At 55.9% G+C, this 20,619-nt stretch overlaps 1 protein-coding gene across 5 annotated transcripts; it reads left to right on the plus strand.

The window, feature by feature from the left end:
• Positions 1-40: 40 nt before the first annotated feature.
• HSF1 (heat shock transcription factor 1) lies at positions 41-19,794 on the plus strand. 5 transcript variants are annotated; one of them, XM_060115585.1, is made up of 14 exons: positions 41-318; positions 14,402-14,510; positions 14,816-14,952; positions 15,162-15,319; positions 16,622-16,697; positions 16,766-16,827; positions 16,915-17,011; positions 17,097-17,233; positions 17,314-17,583; positions 17,947-18,030; positions 18,763-18,868; positions 19,005-19,070; positions 19,149-19,218; positions 19,293-19,794. In XM_060115585.1, exons 1-14 carry the CDS (start codon positions 202-204, stop codon positions 19,496-19,498), a joined length of 1,695 nt encoding a protein of 564 aa, XP_059971568.1. In that variant the 5' UTR covers positions 41-201; the 3' UTR covers positions 19,499-19,794. The 5 variants fall into 5 exon arrangements, with proteins under 5 accessions (XP_059971568.1, XP_059971569.1, XP_059971570.1 ...); XM_060115586.1 differs by having other exon boundaries at positions 15,195-15,319; XM_060115587.1 differs by lacking the exon at positions 19,005-19,070.
• The last annotated feature ends 825 nt before the right edge of the window (positions 19,795-20,619 follow it).

Below are 20,619 nucleotides of genomic sequence, written 5' to 3' on the forward strand. Positions count from 1 at the left end.
GCGCGCCGTGGGGACGCGGGCGGGCGGCGCCGGCGGGAGCGCGTCCGTCGCAAGATGGCGGCGGCCATGCTAGGCCCTGGGGCCGTGTGTGCGCAGCGAGCGGCGGTGGCGCGGCCCGCGCGGGAGACGCGGCGGCGGCGCTAGCCCGGCCCTCAGCCCTTCCTCGCGGTCGCTACCTCCGTTTCTCCCGCCTCGCCCGCTATGGATCTGCCCGTGGGCCCGGGCGCGGCGGGGCCCAGCAACGTCCCGGCCTTCCTGACCAAGCTGTGGACCCTCGTGAGCGACCCGGACACGGACGCGCTTATCTGCTGGAGCCCGGTGAGGGGCTGGGCGCGCCGGCCCGGGGTTTTGGGGGGCGGGCAGCAGGGCGTCGGGAAAGAGCGTCCGAGGCCGCCCCTCGTCTTTCCTGCCGCGCGCTCCCCTGGGCTGGGCAGGAAGGGCCTCTCCTCCTCGGTCTCGCGCCGGCTATGTGCGGGACAACTGCGGAAGCGCGTCTGGCCTTAGGGCAGCGCCCAGTTTCGCTGGTGAGCGTTGTGCCCAGGTGGCCCCCGTAGCTTCTCAGATGAGTTACCAGGGTGGTGGGGTCGGCAGCCTTTGGGAAGAAATCAGGACTTGGCGCAGGAATTGGAGGGCGTTACTCTAGTGGAAAAGGAAAAGGAGCGAAAACAGAAAGCAAAACGTCATAAAGTTCCGGTGGGTCTCGAGCCCGTGTCCGGAGACCAGAGCCGGGTTTCCCAAGAGCGACTTTGTTTTTCGTTCCTCTCGGGACGTCTTCAGTCGCGTCCCTGCCTCCAGTTGCCTGGCAGCAGGCTCGTTTCCGTGGTCTGGCCCTGCAGACCGGACAATTCGGGCTTGCAGAGGGACAGCAGAGACTGTCTGGAGTTGCGGCTGAGAATCTGCCATTCACGTCCGGGCTGTGACGTCGTGTCCGGGGAAGGCCGGAGCCATAGCTCAGGGCCGGCAGATGGGTGGCCTAGGCCGCCCTGGGCTGCGGAGCCTCTGGGCGCCTCCAGACGGGCTTGCTGTCCTGAGGGCCGGGACGCTGGCTTTCTCAGACTCTCCTAAGTACTTCTCTTCCACAGTCTTAAGCCCTTAGGAACGAAGAACAGTCGGGGCTGAAGCGAGCCCAGAACTGGAGGCTGGGTCCTCTCGTTCCTGGGCTGTCTGTTTGCGGAAGCGCTGCCTCGAGAGGGGGAGAGGGAGTAAAGAGACTAGAAATCCTGCAGCGTCCTTGTGGGGGACACTTTGTGTTGGTCCAAGTAACACATCCGTGTGGCGCGCTCCATTCCCACTGCTTGTCTCCGTAATGGCGGGGGCCGTGCTCTCCTGCAGCCTGTCCTGTTACCACCATCCTTTCGTTGCAGGCCTTGAACTTCGCAGACCCAAGGAAATGACCCCATGTTTCTGTCATTATCCTTCCTTCTTCCTCTTTCCCCTTTCCCTTAACTCCCAGGCAGCACTCTTACCCGGTTTGGGGAGGGGCATCAGAGACCTTTTGGGATGTTCCGAGCTTAGTCCTACCGGGGTGATCGCCCCACCTTTGACCTGCTCACTGCTTCTGCTTAAAGATCGTGAGGCAGTGGGCAAAGCCCCACCAGCGGGTTCTCCAGGTCCCACTGTCTGTGCTCTGGGCAAGGCCTTGGAGCAGGAAAGCGGGAACCATCAAGCCTGAGACAGCCTCGTTCACAGCGGCTGCACCATCCGCCGGCCCTGCTGGCACTTTCTCCCCGGGGGTCGAGGGGTGCTGGCTGGAGCCTGCGCACTTGAGCCCCCCTGGTCTGTCCACAGGCCGAGCAGGGTGTGCTTGGTGCAGGAGGCAGTGGGCGGGCTGGCACTGCCAGGCAGGGCAGAAACGGAGCCCTTTTCTGAGTTGGGCAGGGGCTGCAGAGCTGCCCAGCCCCGAGAAAGGAGACAGCCCCCTGCCTGAGGTCTCAGTGATGCCCACACAAGCCCCGGGCCTCTGTCAGAAAGTCCTCATGGAGACTTCTGCAGACTTGCAGCCCAAAGTCCAGCTTCCAGAGACCTTGGGAGGTTCTGGCATCTGTGCTCTCGGTGCCTTCCCGCTTGTGCTGGAAGTTTTCTCCCCATTCTGCCAAGAGGACCTTCCCAGCGTTTGACCCCGGGGGGACCAGGGAAAGGCGGTGGTGGGGTGGCTGACCCTCAAGGCTGAGTAATGGGGGTGGGGGTGAGGGGTGGCTTCCGGCCCCAGAAACTCTGGCCGGGGGGCCAGTCCGGCAGTGTTGTGCGTTCTCTGCACAGCCCAGGGGACGGCCAGCAGGTCGCTGCCCAGAGAGTCATGTTGGCTCCCCCGCTTCCAGAACCCCTGCCAGTTACCGATGTGCTTGGTGTGGAGCCACTGCTGAATAGGCCGGGGCTGCCCTGCAGGACCCGAGGCCCCGCCGCCCTCGGGAGGGAAGCTGGCGAATGCAGCGGCTCTCCTTACCCCACTCCCACGGGACAGGGATGGGGGGAGGGAGTGCATAGGTGAAGGAGGCTCTTCTTTTTAGGCTGCAGGCACTTCGAGGCCCTAAGAGCGAGGGCCTTTTTCGCCTAGGATGACCCATGTGAGCACCGGCGGTCAGAGGGTCACACTGGAGGGACTGGCTGGAAAGCAGTCCCTGCAGTCAGGTCACCAGCTCCCTGTGAGACCGACCCTTCGAGGAGGGTCCTGGTCGCACCTGGCCAGTCCGAGCTGGCCAAGGACCGTTTTCGGGGCTCCCACGACAGGCAGGGCTGCCCCTCCTCCCGGCCCGGGAGCCAAGTGGGCCCCAGCAGGCCCTCCGCCCCGCCCTCGGGGATGGGCAGTGGCCCCGAAAGGCCGGAGGTGCACCCGGTGCAGGCTGTGAGGGGCGCCGGGGGCCTGGAGGCTCCTGGCGCCCCCTGCACCTGCCAAACAGGACATGGCTGTCCCTACCCAGTCCCTCTGCGCAGCAGGAGGCCCAGCCCCTCGGGTATCGGTTCCCCTCCTTCCACAGCCCCACGTGGAGGTGACAGCCGGCCTTTTAGAGACACGGGAACTGAGTCCCAGAGACATCAGGAAACAGACGAAGAGCTGGGGGATGGCTGAGCAGGACCCGAAGTCCACGGTCTCTCGCTCACCTCTGGAGCCAGAGGTGTCCAGCTCTGGCTCACGCCTGCCCTCGCCACACTCTGCGTCTCCCGGGTAGAGGGCAACGTGAGGCCTCCACCTGTGGGGTCCAGGCTCCAGCTCCACCCCACCTGCTTGCTTTCTTTTTTTAAAAAAACAAAATAAATTTATTTATTTATTTATTTATTTATTTATTTATTTTTGGCTGCCTTGGGTCTTCGTTGCTGCGTGCAGGCTTTCTCTAGTTGTGGCGAGCAGGGGCTACTCTGTTGCGGTGCACGGGCTTCTCATTGTTGTGGCTTCTCTTGTTAGGGAGCATAGGCTCTAGGCACGTGGGCTTCAGTAGCTGTGGCTCGCGGGCTCTAGAGCGCAGGCTCAGTAGTTGTGGTGCACGGGTTTAGTTGCTCCGCAGCATGTGGGATCTTCCCGGACCAGGGCTTGAATCTGTGTCCCCTGCATTGGCAGGTGGATTCTTAACCACTGCGCCACCAGGGAAGTCCCTACCTGCTTTCTTAGCTTGACCCCAGCCACACTCGGACTAACCAGTACTTGGTGCTCATAAAATTGTATTTTGTGTTTTCACACGAGAATCCCCCCTTTCCCCTTCCATAGAGATATATAGGTATGCGTATAGATGGATGGATGGATGGGTGGACGAGACAGGCAGAGATCTATAAACGGCGGGCTGTGCGTGTGGCCTCCTGTCTCTTTCCTCCCTTCACGGTCCTGGGGTGGGCAGGGGCTGGTGAGGAGGGGCACAGGGGTCTCGGAAGGGGCTGGAGGGAGGGTAGATGGGCACAGCACACCTGAACCTGAGCCTGCCTGGTTCCACTGGGCCGTGTGCACGCAGAAGTCTTTATTAAAGGACCGGAGAGGGGTCAGCGGGGTCCATAGGACCCGCCCTGGAATGAGCGGTCAGCTCCTGTCAGATACCACAGGCGCCGGGCTAAAGACCCCAGAGCTGCACCTTTGGCTGCAGGGTTTCCTGGAGATCTGCAGGGCTCGCAGGGCTGGCTTCGCGGGCTGTGGAAGGAGGGAGGCCGGCTCCCTGAATGTTTCCCGATTCTGGAGGTGCTGGCAGCGGCCCCACAGTCTCCTCCCACTGGGAGGGCCCAGGCAGTTACTGAGTCAGAAGTCACCTGTGTGCAGATGTTCAGCTGGGCCTGGAGACCCAAGCACGGGGCTGGCGGCTGGACGTGAGTGGGGAGGCTCTGGTCATGGGGCCTGTGCTGCGACCCTGAGCAGAAGTAAGAAAATGACGTGAGGACAGTGCAGATGGTCCTCTTCTCGGTTGAGGACAAGACGAAGGCCGGGGAGGGGACCGAAAGTGAGCTCCCCTCTGCACCCCACCTTGTGCCTCCCATGTCCTCCCACCAGGCTGCGTTGCTCTGCTACCGCGTCCACGCGGCTGTAGTGCTCACACTGCACATGGGTGCCAGCTGCATGCCCACTGCTCCCGGAGCACATCACACACACCAGTCTCTTTGGCTGGGGGACTAAAACGGGCCTTTTCTTCTGGGAATATACTTGAAAAGTACAGGGAGGCCTCTCATGGAATTACTGTGGATGCTAATCCTGTTGAGTTGTGGGCGCTTTGGGAAAATATTCAGAGACAGAGATCCTCCCTCTGTAAAAATGTGCTTACGTGCAAAACTTTGTGTACGTTTCAAGTTGTTCACAGTTGTGTAGGAAATAGGGCCACAGACTCTGAATTTACAGTAAGACTGGATATTTACTAAGAACTGCACCTCAGGGGCAAGGGCATTGCTCGCCAGCCAGCAGCTGGGCAACAGCTTCTCCCTGGTCCTGCCGTATTTCCCATCACTGGTTTCCGTTATATCCAAGGGTAAGCCAAGACTTCCTGCAGGAATGGCACGTGGTCAGCAGAGGAGGAGGAGACGTTGGGTTCTGCGATGGACTCACCAGAAGGCCCTCTCAGCCTTCTAACAGGCCTTAAGGTCAGGCTGGTAGGACGCATTCAACATGGACTCAACCCACCAGCAGTGTTCAGGTTAGTTAAACAGGGAGGACCGGTGAGCCCTCCAGCTGCTTATAGGCTTTCTGTCTGGAGGCAGTGTTCAGACTCTGAGAGCCTGGCCTTTGGAGAAACTGAGACAGCCAGAATTTGCAAGACCTGGTACTAGAGAGGAGGAGCTGCACGTGAGCCCCTGTGGATCTTGGTCAAGTGCTGCTTTGCCCATCCATGTGGGGAGCCTGGGAAGCCGCCCGAGAACTTCCAGCGAAAGAACAGCCACTGAGGAGCCGTGTGGGGAGCGATCACCAGGCTCACCTAGAGTTGGTCGAGTCATCTGATTCCTCACAGCCAGAGTGGAGAGACCACTCTAACATACAGAGCCTTTCACGGACCTCAGAACAGCCACGGCTTGAAAGTGGGGCTGGATTAGCCCCAGAGAAAAGGCTACCCAAATGCAGTGTAAACAAGCTTGAAAACAAGCCTTAAAAGGATCAGGCTGGGCTTCCCTGGTGGCACAGTGGTTGGGAGTCAGCCTGCTGATGCAGGGGACACGGGTTCGTGCCCCAGTCCGGGAGGATCCCACATGCTGCGGAGCAGCTGGGCCCATGAGCCATGGCCACTGGGCCTGTGTGTCTGGAGCCTGTGCTCCGCAACGGGAGAGGCCACAGCGGTGAGAGGCCCGTGTACCACACACACACAAAAAAAAGGATCAGGCTGATCCTTTCCTGCAGAACTGAGGGTGCAGTGCTCTTGAAAGGAAGACAACTAAACTCAGACACAATGTAGTAAAATTCTTCTTCCAGGATCTAGTCAAAACTAATAGATGATCCACTTGTCATGAGAATGTGACCTGTAACAAAGAAGGGAAGAGTCATAGTAACAGATCCAGGTGTGATGGAAGTGGCGAGCAAGGACATTAAAAGAGTTATTAAGATTCTCTGTGTGCTCAAAGAAGTAGAGAGAAAACATTAAGACAGAGAAATGGAAGATATAAAAAGGAAGGAAATTGAACAGAATATCTCCGGAACAAGTGTCCCACGCAGAAGAATTCCAAATTATTTCTGTTGACTCCCTTCAAAGAGGTGACACGTAATTCCTACCCTTCAGTGTTGGCTGCACACAGACTTCCTTCTGAGGAGTACAGGAGGGGGTGGGGGGAGAGACTGTACGGTGGAGACACCTGACAGGCCTCCGCCAGCAGTGATGAGTCACGTTGATGGGTGTGCCCTGATGTGCTGTGATGGGCAGTGCAAGCCACCTCTGTGGTCTTCCTCTCCAAAAACTTCACGTAACCCCAACTCATCATGAGGGAAAAACATCAGACGAATCCAAGTTGAGCAACATTCTACACAATACCAGCCTAGTCCTCCTCAAAACTGCCAAGGGCATCAGGAACCAGGAAAGTCTGAGACTGTCAAGAATGACGTAAGAAGACGTGAATGTGATGTAATGTCTCGGATGATGTCCCGGAATGGAAAGACCTATTAGGTAAAAACTAAGGAAATCTGAACAAAACGGGGACTTTGGTTAAAAATAAACTACTAATATATTGATTCGTTACTTGTGGCATACGCACTAATGCAGGGTGTTAATAATAGGGAAACTGGGTGTGGGATATATGGGAACTCTGTACTGTCTAGCTTTTCTGTAAATCTAACTTTCTAAAATTTAAAGCTTGTTTTTATAAGTTACTGGAGGGGATTAAACAGCAGATTAGAAACTGCAGAAGAAAAGATCACTGAACACTAGCAAAAGAAACTATGCACGGTGATCACAGAGAGGAAAAAAAGACTTAAAAAAGTGAGCAGAGCCTTATGGGGATAATGTCCGTGGTCTGACACACAATTTAAGTTCCAGAGTAAAGGAGGAACGAGAATTTTAGAAATACTGGTTGAAATTTTCCCCAGTTTTTTTTTTCTTTGAAAGCTGTAAACCCACAGATCCAAGAATTTCAATGATTCCCAAGGAAGATAAAGCACAAAAAAACGATAACCAATGCACATCACAATCAAATTGCTGAAAACAAGTGGTGAAGGGAAAATCTTAAAAGCAGCCAGAAAAAGAAAGGAAATTGCACATGGAAGAATAGGATAAGAATGAGACTGACTTCCGATCAGAGACAGCATGAGGCCTGGGACTGGAAGGGGCCCTGTAGGCGGAAGTCGGGTCAACACTCAAGACCTAGTGTAACTCACCACATCAACAGAATGGGGAAGAAAAGCCACACGATCTTCTCAACAGAGGCAGAAGAAGCATTTGACAAAGTTCAATATCCATTTCATGATAAAAACTCAGCAAGGGACTTCCCTGAGTGGCTCAGTGGTTAAGAATCCACCTGCCAGTGCAGGGGACATGGGTTCGATCCCTGATCTGGGAAGATCCCACATGCTGCAGAGCAGCTAAGTCCGTGTGCCACAACTACTGAGCCTGCGCTCTAGAGCCCGCAAGCCACAACTACTGAAGCCCGCGTGCCTAGAGCCCGTGCTCCGCAACAAGAGAAGCCACCACAATGAGAATCCCACGCAGCACAACGAAGAGTAGCCCTCACTCGCCACAACTAGAGAAAGTCCGCATGCAGCAATGAAGACCCAATGCAGCCAAAAATAAATAAATACATAAAATTTTTTTTAAAGCTCAGCAAACTAGGAAGGGAAATTCATCGATCTCATAAAAAGCTTGTACCAAAAAAACCCTACTGCTAACATACTTAATGGTGAAAAACTGAGTACTTTCCCCAGGGCTAGAAAAGAAGGCAAGGATGTCTGCTTTTACTGCTTTTCCTTAATATGTATTGGATGCCCTGCTCAGGCAATATGGCAAATACATAAATAAAAGACATCAAGATTGAAGTGCAAGAAATAAAACTCTCTATTCATAGAAAACATTATTGTTTACTTAGCAAATCCCAAAGAATCTACAGAAAAGTTATTAGAACTAATGAATGAGTTCAGTGAGGTCACAGGATTCAAGGCCAATATACAGAAATGGAATATATTTCTATGTACCAGTAACGAACTGTTGAAAATGGAAATATTTACAGTGCTACAAAAACCACAGAACACTTACTGGTTGTATTATCTGTGGCTGTGTAACCAGTCGCCTCCAAACTAACTGCCTAAAACAACAAACCCTTGTTATCTCCCAGTGTCTGAGAGCCATGAGCTGGCTGCCTCAGGATCTCTTGTGAGGGTGCAGTCATCTCAAGACTCAGCTGGGGGGACTTTCCTGGTGGTCCAGTGGTTAAGACTTCGCCTTCCAATGCAGGGAGTGCGGGTTCGATCCCTGGTCGGGGAGTCAAGGTCCCACATGCCTCTCAGCCAAAAAAACAAAAGATAAAACAGAATTAATACTGTAACAAATTCAATAAAGACCTTGAAAATGGTCCACATCAAAAAAATCTTAAAAAAAAAAAAAAGACTCAGCTGGGTGCTGGCAGCCTCAGTTCCTCACCCTGTGGACCTCTCCTTAGGGCTGCTTTCAGCATGTCACCTTGCCTCTCCCAGGGCAAGCAATCTGAGAGAGCAAGAGCCCAAGGTGGGCTTGTAATGTGTTCTCAGATACCATCATGTCTGCTGGATGCTGTTGGTCATAGAGAACATTCCTGGTAGATCATGGACAGCACAAGCTGTGGACTCCTGGAGGTGGGGATCCTTGGAGGCCATCTGTAGGCTAGTTGTCATGGGGTAAATCTTGCAAAATGTGTGTATGTATACACACACACACACACATACACATATATACGTGTGTAATTTATTCATTGAAAACTATAAAACATGGCTGAGAAAAAGACGTAAGTAGATTCCACACAATCCCAGTGAAATCCAAGCAGAAATTTTTGTGTGCAGTAACCTTCAGTTTATATGAAAAAGCAAAGGACAGAGAATAGTCAACCTTTTTTTTTTTTTTTAAGGAGAACAAAGTTGGAAGACTCACACTCTCCGATATCAAGACATACTGTAAAGCTATAATAATCAATACTGAGTGATATTGGCATAACTGTAAACATACAAATAAATGGAACAGACTAGAGAGTCCAGAAGTAGGCCCACCCATTCAAGGTTGTTTGATTTTTGACAAAGATGCCACTGTAATTCAATGGAGGAAGAACTGTCTTTTCAACAAATGGTGCTGGAATAATTGGACTTCCACAAGCACAAATGTGAGCCTGTCCTGTGTTTAATACTATATACAAAAATTAAATAGATTGAAATATAAGAGCTAAAACTGTATAACTTCTAGAAGGAAAAAACCAGGACACAAATGTTCGTAGCACTTAGTTATAATAGCCAAAAACAGGACACAACCCAGATGTCCATTAACTGGTGAGTGGAAGACAAACTCTGGGACATCCCTACAATGGAATACTACTCAGCATTTAAGAGGAACAAACAGCTTACCCTTGCAACACTATGGCTGCATCTCAAAGGCATTATGCTAAGTGAAAGGCTACATACAAACACAAAAGGCTACATACCCTGTGATTCCACTTACATGACATTCCAGAAAAGGCAAAACGATGGGGACAAAAGATCAGTGGTTGCCTGGGGATGAGGGAGGAGGTTGACGGCAAGGGGACGTAGGGGTGATTTGGGGGGTAGATGGAAATGTTCTCTGTTCCTCGCCTGTGCGAGTAAATAGCTGTGTGTCAGAAATGGAGAGTTGTTCGTTTAAAATGGTAAACTGTATATAGATTATAGGTTCCTTTTCAGAGATCTGGAGGTACATCCCAGACGGCCAGCCAGGTGGAGACACCCAATCAGTCAGCAAGGGTAGAGCTCAGCAAGCAGTCTGGCCTAGGGTGAGACAGGATGTGCTTGAGGTCGTGTGGGTGAATGGTAGATGCCACATGGGGAGATTGAGGCACAGTAGCAGCCTGCAGATGCCACCGTCAAGACTCGCAAGAGTGCAGCCTCCAGAGGAGTGTTTTCTTTCCTCATTTTCCACCTGACAGGATATCCATCTGTGCTACAGACATTCCCCAGCAGTCCACCAAACTCTTCCTGTCTGAAAATGTGTGAGGTCCACATAAAGCAGTGCTAAAAGGGAAATAAGAATGGCTTCTGAGCTTCCACGTTAAAGTAAAAAACAGCAAAACAAGCCCAAAGCAAGCAGAAGGAAGGAAAGAATAAAGACAACAAAAATCAATGAAATTGAAAACAGTAAAACATGATAAATGAATTCAAAAGCTGAATCTTTCAAAAGATTGAGATTGGTAACTTGTGGAATGACTGACAGAAGAAAAAAGGTAAATTACTAATATCAGGAATCACAGAGGATATATCACTACAGACGCCACAGGTGGTAAGGGGATAATAAGGAAGTACTACAAACAACTCTATGCATGTAAAGTTGATGAAATGGACCAATTCCTTGAAAAGCACAAACGGCCAAAACTCACCCAAGGTGAAACATAACTATTAGTGGTCCTGAGTCTATTAAAGAAATAGAATTCCTAGTCATAAACCTTCCTAAAAAGAATTTTCAGGCCCAAATGATTAGACAAAAACAGTCCAAGAAAATTGCAGACCAATATCCTTCATAATGTCTTCTATAAAATTTTAGCAAATCAAATTTGACAGTACATAAAAAGAATAATGTCACAACAAGTGGGACTTATCCCAGGAATGCAAGGATGGTTCAAGATTTTTAAATCAATATAATCCACCATGTTAACAATCTAAAGAAGAGAAACCACATGATCATATTATTTGATTCAAAAAAAGCATTTGACAAAATTTGACGTTCGTGATAATAAAAAAAAAAAATCCCTCAGGAAACTAGGAAAACCAGGGCTAGCAGGGACTTTCCTCAGCTTGATACAAAAGGATCTTTAGGAAAAAACAACACACACAAAAAAATCCTACACCTAATATCATACATAATGGTAAGACACTGAATGCTTTGCTCATAAGATCAGAACAAAGCACAAAGTCCGTTTTCACCAGTTCTGGCTAATAGTGTACTGGAAGTCCTACCCAGTACATTAAGACAAGAAAAAGAAATTAAAGGCTAACTGGGGTGAGGGTAATTGAAGCCCCAGTATTCTCAGCCTGCCACGCCTGGGGTAGAGCCTCCATTCTATAGGTTGGGGGCAAGATGGGGAAGAGGGCCCTCAGCCTCTTGGCTGCGATCACCAGGAATTTAGCCTCTTCACCTTCAAGCTGGACAAGATGAGAAATGCTGGTGGCCTGCCCCTCAGTAAGACACAGAAAGCCTTGGTTGTAAACTGAGGGGAGAGGAATCCCCACCTCTAGGCCATAGCCTCCCAGAGTGTCATATCAATCCAGTTGAACTGGTGTGAGGAGGAGGGAGTAAGTTATGGCTAAAATGCTACAGACTCTGTTCCTACTGAGTTTTAGGTTTTCTTGAATAAATGTTTCTTCATTTGTTATATGCCTTTAGGACAATTTCCAGAGACTTTAGATGACTTAAATAAGCTTCATTTTTTTTCTCCTTGGAGTGGTTCACTGGATCTCCTTAGCTGCCTTCCCAGACAGAGAAACCTTGCCTTTATTTTCAAAGGATAGTTTTGCTGGATATAGAATTCTTGGCTGACAGGTTTTTTTCTTTCAGCATTTTTGGTATGTCATCCCACTGGCTTCTGGCCTGCATGGTTTCTGATGACAAATTAGCTGTTATTAGGGATTCCTTGTATATGATGGGTCTATTATCTCTTACTGCTTTCAAGATTCTTCCTTGGTCTTTTGCTTTCTTCAGTTTGATTATGGATATCTAGATGTGAATCTCTTTGAGTTTATCCTTGGAATTTGTTTAGCTTCTTGGATATTTTTCATGAAATTTGGGAAGTTTTCTGCCATTATTTCTTCAGATATTCTTTCTGTCCCTTTTTCTCCTCTCCTTTATGCATATGTTGGTCTTTGGTGGTGTACCACATTGCCTCTGAGCCCTGTTCACTTTCTTCATTCTTTTCTCTTTCTGTCTCTCAGCCTAGGTAATCTCAGTTGAATATCTTCCTTTACGTTCGCTGATTCTTTCTTATTCCTGCTTGGATCTGCTCTTGAGCCCTCCAGTGAATTTTATTTTATTTTATTTTATTTTCGGTATGCGGGCCTCTCACTGTTGTGGCTTCTCCCGTTGCGGAGCACAGGCTCCGGACGCACAGGCTCAGCAGCCATGGCTCACGGGCCCAGCCGCTCCGTGGCATGTGGGATCTTCCCGGACCGGGGCACGAACCCGTGTCCCCTGCATCGGCAGGTGGACTCTTAACCACTGCGCCACCAGGGAAGCCCCCTCCAGTGAATTTTAAATCTGAGTTGTTACACTTTTCAACTCCAGGATTTTTTTGTTGTTCATATTTATAACTTCTATCTTTATTGTTATTCTTTGTTCTAAGAGATATCATTCTTATGCTTTCCTTTATTTCTTTAGATGCCATTTTGTTTTGTTCTTCAAACATATTTCAAATACCTGATTTTAAAGTCTTTGTCTAGTAAGTCCAACATCTGAGCTTCCTTAGGGACAGTTTCTTTCGGTTGCTTTTTTCCCATGTATGGATCATACCTTGTTTCTTTGCATATTTCGTAATTTTTTGTTGAATGTTGGACTTTCCATTAATATAATGTGGCATCTGTTAAACTCAGTATCAGATTTTCTACGCTTGCCAGGGTTTGTCGCTGTTTCTTGTCATTGCTGTTTGTTTGTTTAGTGACTTTTCTGAACTAATTCTGGGCAGTTTGTGTTCTTTGTTGTGTGTGGTCACTGAGTTCTCTGCCCAGTTAGCTCATTGGTCAGGGAGTAAAGGGAGCAGGAATGTCCTTCAATGCCTGGAGACAATAACCCTCCCAGCCTCTGCAGGGGACTCTGTATGTGCTGGGCGTGCCTTCACCTCCCAGCCAGGTAGTTGACACCTTGACTTTCTCCTCCACTTCCTGCTTATGCAGAGCCTCAGTCAGCCAGAGATGAGAGGGCCTTCTCAGGTCTCTCTCAGGCGTGCACACAGCTCTACATGTGCATGTGACTTCTAGATCCCCTGGAATATTTTGGAGCTTTTCAAAGCTCCTCTTGATATCTCATTCCCCAGCTCTTCCTTTTAAGTTTTCTGGTTAGCTTGTTTTTCCCCGTCTGCTATCCACTGTCTTAGGCAGCCACAAGTTTTAAAATTGCCTCTAGATGTTTTCAACAAACATCCCTAGGGAAAGGCTTTTTATACTAAGAGAGCTTCCAGTCAAATCAAACAAAAACAGCCTTGCAAGTGGAACCTTCCAGGGAGTTGCCATACAGGCCTTGAAGGAGCCCCAGCCCCATTCTCACCCTGTGGCTGCCAGAATGCTGGTTCCCCCACAATTTCAGCTGTTGGTTTTCACAGCTACGGGAAAGGAGGTGGAAACAGGGCGAGTTTGAATGCCACAGCTCACTGATCTTACTGAGATTCAACCATGTCTTGAATAAATTCTCCCCATGTTGCTGCAGTCCTTTGGGTGAGCTTCAGGGTTCTGAAGAAGTTGACTAAACATTTCTTGCTAGTTTTCTTATTGCTTCTTTGGAGGAAAAAAGCTTTAGAGGTCTCTCTTCCACCATTTCTCCTCACCTCACACTTACATCTGTTTATTGTCACGTCTTTGTCCGTGTTAAGAAGCGTTGCTCCGTCCTGGTCGCTGCCACAGGGATCTTCCGGCTCTTCCCTGTCCCTCATCCCAGGGGAGGACTGTGCCCGCTCCCGGGCCCTGCCAGCACAGAGGGCTGCCTTGTCGCCCTCCCAGTAGCTTTTGGACTGAGGGCAGGAAGGAAATGGAAGAGCAGCGTAGCAGTTTTGTTTTGTTTTGTTTTGTTTTTGCGGTACGTGGGCCTCTCACTGTTGTGGCCTCTCCCGTTGTGGAGCACAGGCTCCGGATGCACAGACTCAGCGGCCATGGCTCACGGGCCCAGCCGCTCCACGGCATGTGGGATCCTCCCGGACCGGGGCACGAACCCGTGTCCCCTGCATCGGCAGGCGGACTCTCAACCACTGCGCCACCAGGGAAGCCCAACGTAGCAGTTTTTTTTCATCTCTGTTTTTTGTCTCTGTCGCCAAAAGAAAAAGCTGCGTTTCTGAACATGACTCTTGTTTTCCTCCAGAGTAACTGAAATCAGGTTCCCGTTTTCTTGGCTGCCTCCGTTTGGGGTCTTGGCTGTTATTAAGGGAAATTTGCTGATTAAAGCTAGCACGAGGCCCCCTGAGGAAGGGGCCTGCAGTGCTCTGAGGTGCTTCCTGAATGGCCCTCTGCAGCCCGGGGGAGCGGGCCTCAGCAAGGGTGCTGGGTCCCAGGGCGACCTCCACCCTGGGTGGGGGCACAGCCCTCGCACGGAGGCTGCTGCGTGACCCCTGCGTCTCCTGGCAGAGTGGGAACAGCTTCCACGTGCTGGACCAGGGCCAGTTCGCCAAGGAGGTGCTGCCCAAGTACTTCAAGCACAGCAACATGGCCAGCTTTGTGCGGCAGCTCAACATGTGTGAGTGCACTGCCCCGGGGCCCCGCTCGCTGGCCTGGTGCAGCCCCCAGGCTCCGACCCCTGGGTAGCCAGGGGCATGGCCCGGAGCCAGCGCACCTGCAAGGGGAGGGGGTGTCGTGGGGGGTGTGGAGTCTCCCTGAGACCGAGACCACCCAGCCACCTCAGGCAGGGCTCCCAAGAGGGCAGTGCTGGGCATTTCCCCACCCCCCAGCCTCCCTCGTCCTCCAGCGGGGCGGTGGGCGTGCTGGAGTGAGGGGCTGGGTTCCCAGCCCTGAGGCAGCGTTGCCCCACCCCGTCGCGCGCAGATGGCTTCCGGAAGGTGGTGCACATTGAGCAGGGCGGCCTGGTCAAGCCGGAGAGGGACGACACCGAGTTCCAGCACCCGTGCTTCCTGCGCGGCCAAGAGCAGCTCCTGGAGAACATCAAGAGGAAAGTGACCAGCGTGAGTAGCCCTCCTCCCTCCCCCACATCCTTGGACCTCGCTCCAGGCCGTCAGCAGGAGCAGCATCCACCCCCTGTCCTGCTGGCCTGGCCTGGCTGCACCGAGCCCTCTTCCTGCTGGCAGCCCCTCCTCCATCAGCCCCCATAGCGAAGGCCCCTCCAGACCGGCAGCCCCTTGGCCCTTTCTGCTGTATCCCGCCCCCCCACCAGGCCATCTCAGTGACTGCTCCCCTGGGGACCCAGGTGTCCACCCTGAGGAGCGAGGACATAAAGATTCACCAGGACAGTGTCACCAAGCTGCTGACCGACGTGCAGCTGATGAAGGGGAAGCAGGAGAGCATGGACTCCAAGCTGCTGGCCATGAAGCAGTAGGTGCTGGGGCGCCGGGCAGGGGAGGTGCCGGGACCAAGAGGCCTCCTGGGGGGCAAGCAGAGCAGGGGGAGGGGCGCCAGCGGCGGGCCTCTCCCCCCAGTCCTGCCCCGCAGGCTCCGAGACAGACGCTTCAGGCCTTCCGCTCTCCAGACAGAACTAGGTTCAGGCTTGCACAGCCTCCCACCCTGCCAGGTTGAACTCGTTTCCAGAAGGTGGGGTTGGACCCGGTTCCCATGGCAGCAAGCAGAGCTGGGCCCGGGGCAGCGGCCACGCCCTTGGGCTCCTCACTCAACCCCTGAGCGCGCCTGGGATCACTCAGCACGGGTGTTGCCTCTCCTCAGGCCTGGGAAGCAGGAAACACTTTGGGTTCTTCCTGGAACCCCTGCCCCTGGGGCATGTGTGGCCACCACAGAACCAGCTCTAGGCTCCCCCGAGCCAGGACCCCTATGGAGGCTGGCTTAGGTCTCCTCCCATGTACTTGGGGCCCTGGGGACCTCAGGAACCCCAGCCCGGGGTGGCTGTCCATATCTCGGTGTGGCCTCAAAGCTGCTCAGAGGGCTGGCTGTCCTGTCCCCCAGACCATGGAGGATGCTCCTGGGCCCCGACTACTCACTTCAGGGCCCAGCAGAAGCCCCTGGCTGGGTGATAACCTGGAGATGGGACCAGGTGAACTTGGTCTCCAGGACATGGACACCTCTCAGGGTGAATCCAGGAGGGTCTCTTTGCACGTCAGCAAGACATGCTGGGGGCTGAGCAGGGCTGGCCCCCTGGAGCGGCAGACCGTGGGCCGCTCAGGTGGCCCTTTCTGCTCCTCGAGGCCACCTCTGATCCCCTAAAAGCACAGGACAACCCCCCACATGCCACCCTGTGGCCTGCAAGCTGTACTGCCCCCTTCCCCTGGACTCTCCTCCCGTTCTCAGCCTCGGTCTAGGGAGAGACGGCCAAGGTGGGGGGCCGCCCTCAAGGCTCTGCCACCTCGACTGTGACCGAGAAAGCCCCGGGGCTCTCGGCCCAGATCCTGGGGCGCACCAGCCGGCCCTGCCCAGGTCTCCACCACAGCCCCGCTGCCCCTGCACCCGGCACCCCCGCGCATCCTCCCCTCGCAGCACAACAGCGCAAGGAGGGGCGGGGCCCTGGCCTGGCCCCCAGACCGTCCCACAGCCTGTGCTCTGGTGGGGATGGCCCGGCAGCTGGGCTTGTGGCGAGACGCAGTCCCCCACGGCCCTGCTTCTACCCGGGTGGGGTGGAGTGTCCGCAGGGCTCCCCGCAGCCCCCCAACAGCGCCTGGTCTGTTGCAGTGAGAACGAGGCCCTGTGGCGGGAGGTGGCCAGCCTGCGGCAGAAGCACGCCCAGCAGCAGAAAGTCGTCAACAAGGTGCGACGCCGGCCGGCAGGGCACGGGGTCCCTGTCCGCAGCCAGGCTGACCTCCTCTCCCCTTGCAGCTCATCCAGTTCCTCATCTCGCTGGTGCAGTCGAACCGGATCCTGGGAGTGAAGAGAAAGATGTGAGGCGCTAGCCATGCCCCCCTCCCGTTGGCCGCGTCCTGGGGACTGCCGAGGCCGGGACGCAGCTGACCCACCCCTCCCCGCAGCCCGCTGATGCTGAACGACAGCAGCTCCGCGCATTCCATGCCCAAGTACGGCCGGCAGTACTCCCTGGAGCACATCCACGGCCCGGGGCCCTACTCGGTGAGCAGCGAGCAGCGGGCGCCGCGCGGGGCGGGGCGTGAGTTGGCGGCAGGCGCTGCATGTGGTCACCTCCCTCTGGTGGCAGGCTCCGTCCCCGGCCTATAGCGGCTCCAGCCTCTACCCTCCAGACGCTGTTGCCAGCTCCGGACCCATCATCTCCGACATCACCGAGCTGGCCCCCGGCAGCCCCTTGGCCTCCACGGGCGGGAGCGTAGCCGAGAGGTGGGCGCGGCGCCTTCCCAGCAGGCGGGAGCGGGTGGGGCTCGTGGAGGCGCCCGCTGACACGTGCACGCCCTGTGCAGGCCCCTGTCCGGCAGCCCCCCGGTTCGAGTCAAGGAGGAGCCCCCCAGCCCACCTCGGAGCCCCCAGGCAGAGGATGCCAGTCCCAGCCAGCCGTCCTCCGTGGTGGAGACGCCCCTGTCCCCAACCGCCCTCATTGATTCCATCCTGCGGGAGAGCGAGCCTGCGCCGGCCGCCTCGGCCCCGGCCCTCACCGATGCCGGGGGTCGCCCCCCCTCGCCCCGGCCTGCCTCGGCCCCCGAGAAGTGCCTCAGCGTAGCCTGCCTGGACAAGTGAGTACCATCCGCTCACCCGCCAGCCTCTGGGAGCACGGCCGGGCCTCTGGCGAGGACTGTCCGCAGGGCTGGACACGGGCGGCCCTCAGGCCTGCGGCTGAGGGCTTGCTGGGGATGAGCTCGCGGACCTGGCCCTGAGCACAAAGCTCAGGGCTGGGGAGGGAGACAGATGCCAACCAGGTGATCCCACGGCCCTTCCACCGCAGGAGCCCAGGCGTGTGGCCAGGCCGCCCTCTCCTGCAGCAGGCTGCTGGGTCCCTGTGTCTGTCCTGCCCCAGAGGTGGGCAGGCGAGGGTGGGGGCCTGGAGTCTGCCCGGCCCCCACCTGCAATCGGGGGGCTCTTGTCTTTCTATCTTGCAGTTTGGCTCGCGCTCCACAGATGTCTGGGGTCGCCCGCCTCTTCCCCTGCCCCTCCTCCTCTCTACATGGCCGAGTCCAGCCAGGGTTAGCGCTGTCCCCCTGGGGAGGGAGGAGGGCTCTGCCAGAGCTCGGGCCCCTCCCCAGACGTGGACCAGACCCCAGCCCGGCTGGGAGCACTCAGCCCTGCCTGGTGAACGGGCACCCTGGGCCCTCTGTGGCAGGGACTGGCCCCCCGGGCTCTGGGGCCCAAGCCAGCACCCCGAGTTGCTGACTGACAAAGGATGGCCCAGGTGTTGTGCTGACTGGCCTCCTCTAAGGAGAGGGTAGGGCCTTTTTGTTCGCAGCCGCCAGGCCCGGTCTCTTTCCTGGCAGGCACCGGGGGGAGAGGCTGGCCCACCCAACGCCAAGCACGGCCCCTCGCCGCCTCCTGCTTTCTTCCGGTGCAAAGGCCCAACCTTATCGAGCCTGAAAATCTGGGCGCCCGCCCCATTCTGAGCACTGAACTCCTCCTTGGCCCTCCTGCCATCTTGGCCCAGCCTAAAATGCTGCCAGGGGCCTCACGGTGACCGGTGACGGCGGGGCCTGAGCCACTCCCCCGGCGTGGCCAAGGATCCCGGCCGCGTGCACGCTGCCCCACCGGGCCTGGGCTGGCAGCGCAGGGGGGCCCTACCTTGGAGGGCCTCCCGTGAGCCCGAGCAGGGTGGGTGGTGGCCGAGGGGAGCCCTTCTCTGGCAGGTGGGTGTGAGCGCTGGCAGGAAGGCGCCTGGGTGGGGACGCCCAGGATGCCGCTTCACCCGATTCCCTCCCTCTGGCCAGGACCGAGCTCAGCGACCACCTGGATGCCATGGACTCCAACCTGGACAACCTGCAGACCATGCTGACGAGCCACGGCTTCAGCGTGGACACCAGCACCCTGCTGGACGTGAGTCCCGGCCCCGCCCCACACCTGCCCACTCCGCACTGGCCCCGCCCCGCATCTGCCCACTCCGCACTGGCCCCGCCCCGCACCTGCCCGCCCGGCTCACAGGCACGGCCTGACCGCCCTCCCTTCCCTGCAGTTGTTCAGCCCTTCGGTGACAGTGCCTGACATGAGCCTGCCCGACCTGGACAGCAGCCTGGCCAGCGTGCGTAGGGCGTGGGGGTGGCGGGGTGGTGGGGGAGAGGATCCGGGAACCCTCACCACACTCCCTCCGCCCCAGCAGATCCAGGAGCTCCTCTCTCCCCAGGAGCCCCCCAGGCCTCTTGAAGCAGAGAGCAGCAGCCCTGACTCAGGTGAGCTGAACGTGCCCACCCCCGCCCGGTGCCCTTGCGCCAGCGCCCTGACCTGCTCGGTGCCCCCCCGCCAGGAAAGCAGCTGGTGCACTACACAGCCCAGCCCCTGCTCCTGCTGGACCCCGGCTCCGTGGACGTGGGGGGCAGCGACCTGCCGGTGCTCTTCGAGCTGGGAGAGGGCTCCTACTTCTCCGAGGGGGATGACTACGCAGACGACCCCACCATCTCCCTGCTGACGGGCTCTGAGCCCCCCAAAGCCAAGGACCCCACTGTCTCCTAGAGGCCCCAGGAGGAGGGCCGGCCTGCGCCCCACACCCCCACCCCCCACCCCCCAGTGCAGGGCTGGTCTCAGTAGTACCGGGCCGGCTGGGCGGGCATGGCCCCCAGTCAGCACCGAGGGCCCAGCCCCATGAGCAGCTGCCTGCTGGGGCCTTCACGGCCACACTCGGACTGACCGGTACGCGGGTGCTCATAGAATTGTATTTTGGATTTTTACACGCGAGTCCCCCCTTTCCCCTTCTGTAGAGATATACACGCATATACACAGACGGACAGACGAGACAGATCTATAAACGACGGGCTGTGCGTGTGGCCTCCCTGTCTGTTTCCTCCCGTGGGGGTCCTGGGGTGGGTGGGTGGGGGGGTGAGGAGGGGCACAGGGGTCTCAGAAGGGGCTGGAGGGAGGTTAGATGGGCACAGCACACCTGAGCCTGAGCCTGCCTGGCTCCACTGGGCCGTGTGCACGCAGAAGTCTTTATTAAAGGACCGGGGAGGGGTCAGAGGGCCCCTAGGAACTCCACTGCCAGGTCTGCAGCAGGTGGGACACAGGTGGGTGCGCCGTTGTGTATCTGCCCAGCAGAGCCACCTCTGCTCTGCGCTCATGTCACAAGGGGCCGGGCTGGCTTTGGCAAAAGGGAGGTGCGGGGTCTGGCAGAGGAGGGAGGGAGTGGGAACACAGCCCTGCCCCTGGGTCAGGCGGCCACTGGTGAGCCTGTGCGTGCGGTACAGGGGGCAGGCCAGAGCGGCCCACCCGATGTCCTGCCCCACCCGGCTCACGCGCTGCTCACCATTCTCCTGGCAGCCGCCCAGGAGGCAGGGGCAGGGAGATGCGGCCTGTAATCCCTTGGACTCAAAGGGCACCCCCAGGTGGCCTTCCTCTCCCCAGAATACCACCATGACCCAGAGGCGGCGAGGACGTGGGGCTGAGCAGCTTCTGGCTGGGGCTGGGGCAGGGGCAGCATGGCTCTGAGACCAGCACCCAGTCACCTCCTCAGACACCCACCTTGTTGGACTGTGGCTGTACGTCAGGGCACACCCGACCCAGCACAGCTTCGGGGTTCCACCAGAGGTGGGAACAGGAGCCCGGGGCTGCCCCCACCTCCCTGGCAACCTCCCTGGCAA

The sequence above is a fragment of the Mesoplodon densirostris genome, chromosome 13 (assembly GCF_025265405.1).
Source record: "Mesoplodon densirostris isolate mMesDen1 chromosome 13, mMesDen1 primary haplotype, whole genome shotgun sequence".
In the NCBI taxonomy this organism is placed as follows: domain Eukaryota; kingdom Metazoa; phylum Chordata; class Mammalia; order Artiodactyla; family Ziphiidae; genus Mesoplodon; species Mesoplodon densirostris.

Bases quoted from the DNA above. Each gene is read 5' to 3' on its own strand.
- HSF1 (XM_060115585.1), top strand. From the start codon at position 202: ATGGATCTGCCCGTGGGCCCGGGCGCGGCGGGGCCCAGCAACGTCCCG. The intron at 16,698-16,765 runs GTGCGACGCCGG...CTCCCCTTGCAG, and splicing joins AGCAGAAAGTCGTCAACAAG to CTCATCCAGTTCCTCATCTC. The intron at 17,012-17,096 runs GTGAGCAGCGAG...CTCTGGTGGCAG, and splicing joins ACGGCCCGGGGCCCTACTCG to GCTCCGTCCCCGGCCTATAG.